The 13242-nt window shown below is 33.8% G+C and overlaps 1 protein-coding gene across 1 annotated transcript in view; it reads right to left on the bottom strand.

The window, feature by feature from the left end:
- Positions 1–334: 334 nt before the first annotated feature.
- Positions 335–13242, bottom strand: part of SERINC1 (serine incorporator 1) — a 31770-nt gene continuing 18862 nt past the window's right edge. Inside the window, exons 3-10 of the mRNA XM_082856010.1 lie at positions 12500–12669; positions 7432–7511; positions 7063–7200; positions 5226–5395; positions 5030–5120; positions 3332–3476; positions 2989–3219; positions 335–1655 (exon numbers count right to left, since the gene is read on the bottom strand). Of these exons, the coding sequence (XP_082712136.1) occupies positions 1520–1655; positions 2989–3219; positions 3332–3476; positions 5030–5120; positions 5226–5395; positions 7063–7200; positions 7432–7511; positions 12500–12669 (1161 nt within the window). The 3' untranslated portion in view covers positions 335–1519. The remainder of the gene's footprint in view (positions 1656–2988; positions 3220–3331; positions 3477–5029; positions 5121–5225; positions 5396–7062; positions 7201–7431; positions 7512–12499; positions 12670–13242) is intronic.

Raw genomic sequence — 13242 nt, 5'->3', positions numbered from 1 at the left:
TTCTACCTAAGTTAACACTGATACTGCTTGATTTTCAGGTTGAAAGATTATAATCTATATATTTCAATTGGATGGCAGCAAATACAAAAGCATCTTTTGAACTGTATAGTATACTGTAAGCAGGGGTTTACAGCAGTCCATCATTCTCCTGGCCTGTCTGTGTGTAGAAGGCATGCTGGACACCAGCAACTCACATCACATAAATTATCCACCACTCACAAGGTGTAAAATCTATTATGCATATATTTGAATAGTAATTATTTTTGAATGGCAGAAAGAATGCCAGTTGTTTTGACAGACTTGGGATTTCCCAGCTTTGCCGCTGATAAGCTGTGTTTAAGCCTATGCTTCAGTTTCTTTTTTTTTTTTTTTTTTTTTGCGGTACGCGGGCCTCTCACTGCTGTGGCCTCTCCTGTTGCGGAGTACAGGCTCTGGACGTGCAGGCTCAGCGGCCATGGCTCACGGGCCCAGCCGTTCTGTGGCATGTGGGACCCTCCCAGACCGGGGCACGAACCCATGTCCCCTGCATCGGCAGGCGGACTCTCAACCACTACGCCACCAGGGAAGCCCAGTTTCTTCATTTTTTAAATGAGAAAACTAAATGAGACAACTAAATGAGACTTTGTCTACTGAAGCCTATTTTGCAGTTTCTTCCTGTTCTGTCAAAAGTTTATCAACTCTGATTTTCAAAACAAATTTCCAAGTGATTTTCAACTTCCTTCTAACCCATGATTATGCTTTTCAAGGCCTTTGTCTAAATCCTTCAGAGTTCCTAATCACTCCACTGAACCCACTGAACACATTTTAACACATCTGCATGTGTTTATAATGACCAAAACAAAGTTCACTATGTAAGTATGGAAGGCCATCCCTACCCAGGAATCATTACAAACCACCTTGGGTATCCAATTTAGTACCCACCACCAGCAATCTTTCTTTGAAAGCTCTGTATCTCAGTCTCCACCATAAGCTACACTGTTGTCTATCAAACATTCCACACCTGTGTAAGTTCCTTCTCTTCCTATCAAGGGAAAAATCTGAAAAGATTTTTTAGAAAACTGGCATTTAACTGATTTGTTTGTAAAATTTTAGGATAGCCATGTTCTTTGCAGTATCCTGTAGGGCAAGGCATCAAATATTTCAGAAGGCAGCCATAAATTTCTTTTCGTATTTTTCTAAAACAGCTTAAGTTATAACACAATTTAAACATCAAACTGTCAAGCAGTTCTGTTTTTATTCTTTTCACAGGTACTGAGCAAAGGATAAACCTAACAATGTCCACTTCTCCTAACTTACCACCACCAACATACTCAAAACTCTGCTTCAATCTAAAACACCTATCAATGTGCTTGGCAAGACTATAATGAATAAAATGGCAAGCGGTAAAATCTAATTCATGCCAGAACACTGGAGAAGTTACATGGGAAGCACACATATACGCAACTTTACAAAAGTTGGGAATACTGTTAATTTCAAATAAGTGATGATCAAAGTGAGACTTTCATGCCAGAAGTCCCGTTCAGTCAAAATCACGATTTGTAAGAACAAGTGGTGCCACCAGTGTCCAAACATACAGCACAATGCCAATCCAACTAGAAGAGATTTTCACCCAGACAGCTGTCCACTGACTTTTCATCTCACGAGAAGGCTCATACCTAAGATTTAAGGAAGAAAAAGGGGGGGAGAGGTTGGATTATTGGTCATCAAGCCATCAGGCTTCATTACTTCAGAAATATTCTTTGTATATAATTTGTGATAACAGATATATAGTTGCTGGACTAATTATCTGTTGCCTTGCTTTTCCACACCACTTTGATAGCTAATGTGAAGGTAAAATCAATTTTCTTTAAAGGAGTAGAGGACACAGGCCTCTGAAATAGCTCTTTTAGATAATACTCAGAAAATCTTTGTTTTTCTGGCTCACTAATTACGAGATAGAGAAATGGAATGTGACCTCTAGATAAATAAATAAGACATACAGTTTAGAATTGGTAAGTCTTTATGTTATAAAGAATATAATCTGTTCAGAGTGTATATGGGAACCCCCTCCACCTTCTCAGATTTAAGAAACTGGGAAGGAAATACATCCCAAAGTTAGCTGACTTTTATGTAGATGAAACATACCAAAAATATTTTTCATCTAATCTTAACATTTACTATTAACCTGACAGGCAAAGCTGTGAATTACTGAGAACTATTTGGGTTCGTATACCTTAAGAAACTGCAGTGTAGGAATTTTAAAATATATGTATTTTTCAACAATAAATGCTGGTAGAGGCTGCTCTCAAAGAAATAAAGCAAAGAATAATCTTCTCTCTACATCTTTTGATGGTATTCAGAGCCCTCTTACAAACTGTTAAGGATATTATGCATTAAAAATTATTAAAACTACAACTGCCCTACCACATAGTTCAACTTGAATCTTAAATCTTTCAGTAGTCCTTTGGACAAAATTAGAATTTTTAAAAACAAAATATAAACCGCTATCTTCCAACTAACTAATCTTCAAAAAGATTAGTTTTGAAGTGATAAAAAAACAAAAATTAGTTTTGAAGAATTCTAAGAATCCATCTATGTTAATGTATTCACATCTCAATTTTGAAATCTTCAAACATTTTAATGACAAAGTTTGAACAAAACAAAAGAAAGGTATCTTTTTATTGCACTATGTTGGGAACTGGTTAGTCAGTATTAAAAAGAAAAGCAAGCATTGTGTTTGATCAACTGTCAACATGTATTTCCCTAAGCAATGTGTTAGTTTCATGAAACTTTATTTCAGTCTCTTCAAGATGTGGAAATATTTCAATGATTGTTATTGCTGAAGCAAGGAAATAAAGCCTGCATTTCTGAAACTGATCTCACTGTTCATTTAGTTGTAAATTTTGAAATATATTGGAGGATTAAAAAGTACTCCATACCACATTTAACAATGAAATCACAAAAAAGCCATCAGTTTCCACATGCAAAGTTTTCATAAAATATAAGTACCTGTACCAGTTGGTAAGGGTCATCATGATATAAAGCGAAGCCAGGAAAAGCATGAAGTGAAAGAAGGAGTAACTGTAAGTGACACCATCCTTTTCATTATCTACAGCTCGGTGAACATCATCTCTATCCTCCAGTGATCCGTCACTTCTGGCTCCACCATCTTCTATTAATGTTGATTCATCACTTGTTAGAGTCAGTTTATTAACCTGACTATTGTTTGAAGTACGGATGCTGCATGGAAGACAGTTTAGGAAGAGAGAAGGAAAAAAATGGGGAATTTAAAGATTCATATATGAGTAATAGCTGGACTTTTAAAAAAATGAAAATCCATAATTTTTCTTACCTTGAATAAAACACACACAGTAAAAAGAGGATTAGTCCAATAATTCCTTGAGCATGCCACCACTGTACAGACTGCCCCTCCTTTGGGACAGTGCTTGTTGTATTATATCCAATTATGCTCAGTAGACTTGGGTTGCACTCTGTTTCTATAATGTAAATTAAGGTCAAATTAAAATCTCAGAATAGTATAAAATTTTTTTCAGAGCACAATGTAGTTCTTTTTAACTCTTATACTCTTGCAAATTCAAAACATTCTGTTAGAAAAAGGCACAAACAAAAAAATACTTTAAGACAACTTTATTTATAGAGACCTTTTTATAAAAATTTTATAGTGCTAATTTTATAGACGTACTTGGAAAACCATTTTCAACCTCATGCAGGAGCTGAGACATTAAGCTTTTCGTTGATCAGGAAACTGGTGAAATTTAGACGACCTCTAAAGCAAAAAGCTCAAGTAAAGAATAAAATTCAGATATTCTAAACTAAAATGCACTGGCTTTTCTACTACAAAGTGTGAGATAAACTTAATAAAATGACTATTGTTATTATCAATTTGCCAAACTACGCTGTTATATAGTTTATACATAAAATCAGTTACTAGAATTTTAGCAAATAGTTTGTGGAAATGAGCAAACAAGGCATAATGACCTAATGCTTATTCAGCTTCTTGACTCCCGTAAATAAAGAATTTAAATAGGGTTGGTATCCACTTAAGTGTCCCACATGTTTTCCTCCCACAAAGCCAGATATGTCAGTTGCCACCTTATCAATGAAAAATGTTTTTTATCTTTAAGCCATTCATATAAGGATAATCCCTAAAGCAAATTACTATTAGTTTTTTTCTAGACACTTACCTGGACAAATATAAGGAATCTTTCTCTAGTAAACTAAAAAAAAAAAAAAAAAATTTTCTCCAACTAGTGATAAAGCATCTATAAAATTTATAAACTCAATGAAATATAAGATTCAGAAAACATTTTATAATTTTTCTTTATTCTGAGAAAGAAAGACCATTTTTTTCCTTTTCAAAAAATAGTACAGTTGACTCTTGAACAACAAGTGGATTAGGGGCATCAACCCCCTCACACAGTCGAAAATCTGCATATAATTTTATGGCTGGCCTCCATGTCCAGCCATTCATATCTGCAGATCGTGTAGTAATGCAGTACATATATTTGAAAAAAATCTATGGATGAGTGGACCTGTGCAGTTCAAAACTCTGTTGTTCAAGGGTCGACTGTAATTATTAACTTCTAATTTGTTTCACTGCAAATGACATATACAGGCTTCTACTCCCACAGAATGCAATAAAACTGGCCTATAAAAAGATTACAAAGACCAATTAATTATATTCACTTTTAAGGTAATCACAGACAAAAAATAATAGGTGGAAAAAAACTATACTATTTACAGTAGAATCAACAAACATTTTAACAGCTCTTATTTCCTTCTACGTATACTATCATATGCACTGTACAAATTAGGTATATTTCTTATAATTTTCATATAATTTCTTATAGTTTTGCTAGTGAAAGAAGAAACTAAGTGAAAAAATATAGCAATACATCAAAGATGAAAATAGTATTATTCCCATTCTCTTCATTTCTCTGTGAGCTTAATTTTACAAAATGACCGTCTTTGAAAAAAGAAAAGCTGTAGGATTCATTAAAAAGAAACAAATCCAAGCAAACGAACATACCTGGTTCATTAGTCATAGCAGACCATGTCAAATACATTGTGTAGACCGTAATTACCGAAGACTGTAACAAGCCAGATCTTGGTTGTGATTCCTACAAAAAAATAAGCAAAACAGAAAAATATTGTTATCATTCAAGATTTAGGAAAACTTAAAAAATAGAAGCTTCATAAACATTAATGAACTAATCCAAGCTTACTTGGATTTTTGGCAGTATAGACATTATAGAAGCACCAAGGCAGAGGAGCATGTTGACACTGATGAACGCTTTATTTTCTGCACAACTGGCTGGATGAGTATAGTAAACAAAAAACAGGACGATAGCAACTAAAGACAGCAGATAATTCAGAGCTGTAGCTGATAACAAAGCTGTGAAAGAAACACATTGGACAATTAGATTTTATCACTAATATTAGGAATTAGGCATATGGCTCATTTTACAAGCAATCTTATTTCATTCAAAAATATTACTTTAAGCAACTAACATTGTGTCAGCATTACACAGGCTATATAAGCAGGTAAAGATATTCTGAGCTTTATCACATTAAGAATTTTATAGTCTTTATATATAGCTCATTATGATGATGTGTTTTCAAGGACAGTAACATACTATGATCTTGATAGAGTTTCCAAAACACATTCAGATGTATTAGCCATTATTTTCAAAATACAGAAAAATAACTAGGAGGGAAATATTAAGGTTTTTAAAGAATGATAATCATTCAGTTGTAAAGGGCATTAAGAAAATTATTTTGCCTGCAAAACAATGCTTTTCCTCATCAACTAAAATCTTAAAAAAAATTATTCAAGAGTAAGTCATTATTATTTAATAAGACAACGTAAGTTTCTTCTATCACACACACACGTTTTAGTTTCTGTGCTAATGTATGCTTAATATACATGTATTTATGTCGATGTGCCTCACTGACAGGGGATCCATCAAACAAATATTTACTGAATACCTACAAAGGCCCTAGGGATATAGTAGGGAACAAAGCAGAAACTCTTACACTAGATTTAACATTAAAAAATGAGATATTCTATATAAGTAAATTTTCCAAATGATCGAAGTTCATTTCTTTGAATACCAAACCCTTTATTTTAACCACTGAGATCGAATACCACAAATTAGTTGTATGAGAGAAAATATGAAGCTAGCAGACATGCTGGATTTAGCTTTCACTGATTTTTTTAAAAAAATTGTTCTTTTTTTTTTAGCTGAAACTCAGATCATTTCACATAAAAATCCAGATTTATGGCTTCTTTTGGAAAAATCAGAAAAGTTAAGCAACACTGGGTTCACATTTCCACAAGGCAACTACTAGATGGAACTGAGCAGTAGCTATATGCATTTTAGATAAAGGCCTTTACACTCTCCAATTCATCACAGTCCCTTCTATTTGCAAAAGGATTGAAAATGCACTTAAACCTGGTTCTCCTCCCTCATTTTTGTTACCTGTTGTAAGCATCTGAAGTTTGATCCCTGTTTTAGAGCATAAGCACAGGACTCAAGCTCATCATTATAAATAAACATTAAAACACTACTGTAAAAATTCCCTTAGGTGTTAGTTACACATAAGGGCATTCTTTGCACTTACGCAAAATGTTTCAGAGTTGCTTTTTTATTTTTCCTGCTTGCTGCTGTTTAAGAATTGTACCACTGTTTGTTCATCTATTTCTAGCAGTCCTCGTCCCTTTAATATTTTACTTTTAACCTTCTGTAGGCTTCCCAGGAAATTAGGCTGTAAAATATACATGCATTCAGCAATAGGCTTTGGAACTTCTATTTTAGCCATTCATGGTCTTCTGGATTATTTCCTGGTTCTTGGGTATGTTCCTAGTTGACATGCCAAAAACTCTCTCTACAAGTAAAGTTGCTGATATAATGTGATAAGATGCCACTCACAAACTTAAGCTAAAAACCTCCTCACAGAAAATTATACCATAAAAATCGTGATTTTCCCATAGTCTACATATCTGTTCTCACTTTCAAACTTCAGCTATCTTGAAGATGTTCTGTAAGACAAAAAGCTTACCTGCGTACCAACATCTTGAGTTCCCTTCTTCCATTTTTTCAACCCATGATTCATTCCACGAATGGGCAAAATCAATGAGTAAGACTAGCTGTATGAGAATGAAGCAAAAGGCACCTGCCATGCCTACGTAAAACCACACTGAAAGAAAAAAAAAAGCAAAAAACCACAAATGAGTGACTGGTTCACTTTTCATTATTTCATTTTCACAATCAATATACAAAAGGAAAAATAAAAGTTTACATAATGCCTTGATTTTGCCAACGAGGGGGTGGGGGGGGAACAAATAGTTACAGTTCCAGGCAACAATTATTTCAATTTCCTTATAAAATATCAACATCACACAATTAAAGAAAAAAGAAGATTTCTTACCAGTTGTAAAAGTTCCTTCTGGAATGAAGAAGGCCCCAATAATAATTGCAACTGCTGCAGCAAATTTAAAGAACCAGAATCTAAAACAAAAAAAAAAAAATTTTATTAATAAATATTCATTCAACAAGTAGTTTCATGTATGAAATCTTTGAAGAGCTATTCTTAAAGAACAGCTACACTTTATGTGACTATTCTATTCTTTCTGAGGATATCCTGAAAACGAGAAGTGAAGAATATCATGTAAACTATTTTAGGAGAGTTTTAATTCATTATGATAAAATGAGAATGTTAGTTTCATTTCACAGGTTTATTTTACATATACACCAATAGCTATTATAACTGGTGTATATGAAAGTGTAAATAAGGTACACTGTACAAATGAATAGTTTTGAAAACACACAATAAATGCCTGGACGACAGATTTCCACTAGCTAGCCAAATGAGTTGAAAGAACCAGAGAAGACATAAAAGTTTAAGAATTCTGCCACAGGAAGGCGCAAGAAGTGAGAAGCAGGTGTTCAGAGTCAGAGAGAACCCTAGATATAACAGGATCAATAACCTTATCTGAAGACAACTAGTAGAGATTTGAGGCATCTGCTACTTCAAATGTGAAAGCAATGCAAAACTACAAGGAACATGAAGAATCAAGAAAACATTTCACCACCAAAAGATAACAATAATCCTGCAATAATTGAGCACAAAGGCATAAAATCTTGCAGTCTAGCAGATAAAGAATTCAAAACAGCTGTTTTGAGAAAACTCAATGAGCTATAAGAAAACACAAAGATAATTCAACAAAAACCAGGAAAAAAATATACGAATAAAATGAGAAAGTTAACAAAGAGACAGAAATCATAAAAGAGAACCAAACATACTCTGGAGCTGAAGAATTCAACAAAAGACATGAAAATTACAATAGAGATCTGCAGAACGGCAGATCAAATGGAAGACAGAAAAAACGGACAGGAATTTTGATATAACCCAATCAGGGGTGAACAGAGAAAAAAAATGAAAAAGGGAAGAAAGCCTCAGTAATCTATGGAATTCAAATATTAGAATGATTGGGTTTCAGAAGAAGAGAGGAAGAAGGGGGCAAAAAGTTTAAAGAAATAATAGCTGAGGGGCTTCCCTGGTGGCACAGTGGTTGAGAGTCCGTCCGCCTGCCAATGCAGGGGACACGGGTTCGTGCCCCGGTCCGGGAAGATCCCACATGCCGCGGAGCGGCTAGGCCCGTAAGCCATGGCCGCTGAGCCTGTGCTCTGCAACAGGAGAGGCCACAACAGTGAGAGGCCTGCGTACCACAAAAAAAAAAAAAAGAAAGAAAAGAAATAATAGCTGAGAACTTCCTACGTCTGGACATCCAAGTTCACAAAGCTAATAGATCACACTATCAGCTCAATGCAAACAAACCTTTTAAGCCATATTACATAATGAAAACTGTCAAAAATCAAAGAACAAGAGAGAATCCTAAAAGCAGCTAGATGAAAAAGATTGTAATCTACAAAGTCATTTCCATCAGGCTCTCAGTGGATTTCTCAGTAGAAAACCCTATAGGCCAAGAGAGAGTAGAATGACTTTAAGTGACATACTCAAAGTGTTGAAAGGAAAAAAATGCCAGCCAAGATTACTCTGTCCAGCAAAGTTATCCTTCAGATACAAAGGAGAAATAAAGATTTTCTCAGTCAAAATCCAAGGAATTCACCACCACTAAATCTGTCTTGTAAAAAATGGTGAAAGGAATTCTTCAAGTTGAAACAAAAAGACAGTAAATTAGTGACACGAAAACATACAAAAGTATACAACACACTGGTAAATGGAAATACACAGATTTAGAAAAATCTAATTCTTTAATAGCATGGTGTGTTAACTACGTAACTGTTGTATAAAGATTAAAGAGTATTAAAAAAACAACAGCTATTATAATTGGTTAATGGATATACAATATAAAAAGATAAATTGTAATATCAAAAATAAAAGAGGAGTAAATGGGTAGGGCTTTTGTATACAACTGAAGTTGCTATCAGCTTAAAATGGGCTGTTTTATCTATAAGATGTTTTATGTAAGCCTCATGGTAACCACAAAGCAAAAACCTAAAGTAGATTTACAGAAAATAGGGAAGCAGACCATACCACCAATTTACAAAGAAAATCACCAATTTACATAGGCGTTAACAAAGAAAAAAGAAATTATGGAAATATGAAACAGCCAGACAGCAATGAATAAGATGACATTAGTAAGTCCTTCATATCAATAATTACGCTGAATGTAAATGTAATGAATTCACCAACCAAAAGGTACAGTGGCTGAATTAAAAAAAAAACAACTGAAAAAGACACAACCAAATGGAAAGATAACTCGTGTTTGTGGATCTGAAGAATAGTTAAAATGTCCATACTACCCAAAGCCACCTATCGATTCAAAGTACTCCCTATAAAAATTTCAATGCCACTTAAAAAAAAATAGAAAAAACAATCCTAAAATTTGTATGTAACTACAAAAGACCGCAAATAGACAAATCAGCCATGAGAAGGACAAAGCTGGAAATATCACACTCACTGATTTCAAACTATACTACAAAGCTACAGTAATTAAAACAGTAGTACCATAGAAGTAGACACCTAGACCAATGGAATAGAATAGAGAGAGCTTAGTAATAAACCCTTCCATTTCGGATCAACGAATATTTGACAAGGGGGTCAAGAACACTCAATGGGCAAAGGACAGTCTCCTCAACAGTCTTGGGAAAACTGGGTAACCACAGAAAAATGAAAATGGACTCCTTTATTACACGACTCACAAAATTAACTCAAAATGAATTAAAGACTTAAACATTTAAGACCTGATACCATAAAAGATATCAATACTAGAAAGATGCTGATACTGGGAAGAAGAAAGTAAGGAAGAAACTCCACAACATTGGTCTTGGCAATGAGTTTTTGGATGAGACAGCAAAAGTACAAACAACAGAAGTAAAATCAAACAAGTGGGACTACATCAAACTAACAAGCTTCTGCAAAGCAAAAGGAACGATCAACAAAATGAAAGGACAACCTACAGAATAGGAGAAAATATTTGCAAACCATGTATCAAAAAGTGGTTAATACCAAATATATATAAAGAACTCATACAACTCATTAAAAAAACAAACAATCCAATTAAAAAATGGACAGAGGAACTAAATACTTTTCCAGAGAAGGCATACAAATGGCCAACAGGCATATGAAAAGGTGCTCAACATCACTAATCATCAGAGAAATGTAAGTCAAAACCATTATGAGATATCACCACCTCAGACCTATTAGAATGGCTATCATGATGACAAGAAATAACAAATGTTGGTGAGAATGTGGTGAAATGGGAACTCTTATGCACTGTTACTGGGAAGGTACACTAGTTCAGCCACTATGGAAAACAGTATGAAGGTTCCTCAAAAAATATAAAAATGGAACTACCATACAATCCAGCAATCCCACTTCTACGTATATATCCAAAGAAAGTGAAAATAGGGTACTGAAACGATATCTGCACATCCATGTTTATTGAAGAATTATTCATAATTGGCAAGATATAAAAACAACCTTAAGTATCTGTCAACAGATGAATAAAGAAACTATAGTATATATACACAATGGAATATCATTCAGCCACGAGAAAGAAGGAAATCCTGTCATTTGCAACAACATGGATGGACCTTGAGGGCATTATGCTAAGTGAGATAAGCCAGACAAAGAAAAACAAACATACATGATATTACCAATATGTGGAATCTGAAAAAGAAAAATGTACTTTAAAGCTTCTAAGAGACTAGATCTTAACTGTTCTCATCACAACTAAGAAATAATAATTACGTGATGTGATAGAGGTGTCAGCTAATACTATGATGGTAATCATATTGTAATATATTAAAGTATGAAATTAACACTTTGTAAACTTTAAACCTGACACAATGTTATATGTCAATTATAACTCAATTAAAAAAACATTAACAGTGACATGAGTGCTTAGTGCATGTTTTGAGAATGTTATCTCATGAAATGACTGTGATAGCCACCCTGTAATACATTTTGAGAAGTGTTTAAAAATACATTTAGTAAAGATGTTTTAAGACTGCAAAAAAAATTTAAATTAAAACAACCAATGACTAAGGGAACAAAACAAAATAAAATCAACCTGGCACAGTACATCTTTTTTCATTAATATTTCACTTGTTCATTCTTCTTGTCTTTGGTAGCATGTTAATAGATAAGCAATAGCAGATATTCCAAAAAATTTTTTTTTATTTATGAGGGGAAAAAACAGTGATAAAATTCAAAACATTCAAAATTGAGTGTGAGAAGTAGTGCTCTATATTAAGGGAGACTGATAAAAGGGACCCTGAAGTTTCTAGGTTGTTCAGTATAACCATTTAGAAAATCAATCAATCACCTTGTTTCAAAGGAATAAAGTTTTTCATTTTGGCTGCACTGTACATCTTAGGAACTGAGTTCAGTTTTATGTAGTGAGATTGGCCTACAAAAAGCTAAGAGGAGAAGGAGGAATAAGCTCCTCATTATTAGTCACAGATATGATAAATCTTCCTTTTTAGGATGAAAATACAGTTGACCCTTGAACAATGCTGGAGTTAGGGGTGCCAACTCTCTGCATGGTTGAAAATCCATATATAACTTATAGTCGGCCCTCTGTATCCGAGGTTCCTCATCTGTGAATTCATTCAACTAGAGATCAACATAGATTGTGTAGTACACTGTATTTACTGTTGAAAATAATCTGCGTATAAAGTGGAACTGCACAGTTCAAACCTGCGTTGTTCACATGGGTCAACTTTATTAAACATAATGCAGAGACTATACCAATAAATGACCCAAGGCTACTATTTAATATTTATATTTCCAAATTCCAACACATTCTCTAATAGAGACAAGAGGATTTTCTTACCTTGTCATTCATGAATAAAATAATTCTGCAGATTGTTCAAGTTTATTTTACCTTAAACTTTCTTTAGACAGACTCAAAATTACTGAGAAGAGACTATGCAGACTTTATATTGAAGTTTATTAAAAACCTTACCCATTGTGTACTGCAGCTCTAGGATCACTGCTGCTCTTCACTTTGATCATTAATAGAGATAGGAGAAGGTAGAACATAGCCAAGCCAAAGCACAAACGGTATACAGCTTTATAGCCAACCAGAATATTACAAGGGACCACTCCTTTCTCATTCTCACAAAATCCAGGAATCTGAAAACAAAACAGCAATTTGTGATCTAGAATTTTTTCAAGAAAAAATGAAAATTCTGTAATCAAATAGTTTAAGGTTTAGAAAATTGAAGTTCACTTTACAGTTTATGCTGAAATGTAATCAAGCTACGTCTACACGTTTTCATAAGACAGAAGTGTAACTCTTTTTTTACTTTATGTGAGCACCGGATAAGCTACAAATGTCAATCCTAAAGTGGATGCTTATTTTAACATGCAGACTTATTCTAAGTTTTTTTTAAAACTTGCATTCCACTGGGATATATTCAATCACATGTATAAGAGAAAAATACAATCAATAAAAGTATAAATAATCACAGAGTAACTAAATCAGTTTCTAAATACTAAAGAGAACCATGATGGCATTTTGAGTTTTGGTCCCTCATTCTACAAGTGTTATTTCTGATAATGGATGGATTTGGATTAACAGCAAAATGGCTGGCTGTATTTTTATTTTTTAACTTAAAATCTTAAAAAAGACTGATGACCATTTCAGAAAATCACACTGAAATCAGAGTACAAGAAAGTATTTTTAAAATATTTTTAAGTGAAATA

Source organism: Leucopleurus acutus (assembly GCF_964270905.1).
Source record: "Leucopleurus acutus genome assembly, chromosome: 15".
In the NCBI taxonomy this organism is placed as follows: Eukaryota; Metazoa; Chordata; class Mammalia; order Artiodactyla; family Delphinidae; genus Leucopleurus; species Leucopleurus acutus.
This window is presented reverse-complemented; position numbering and strand designations above follow the sequence as displayed.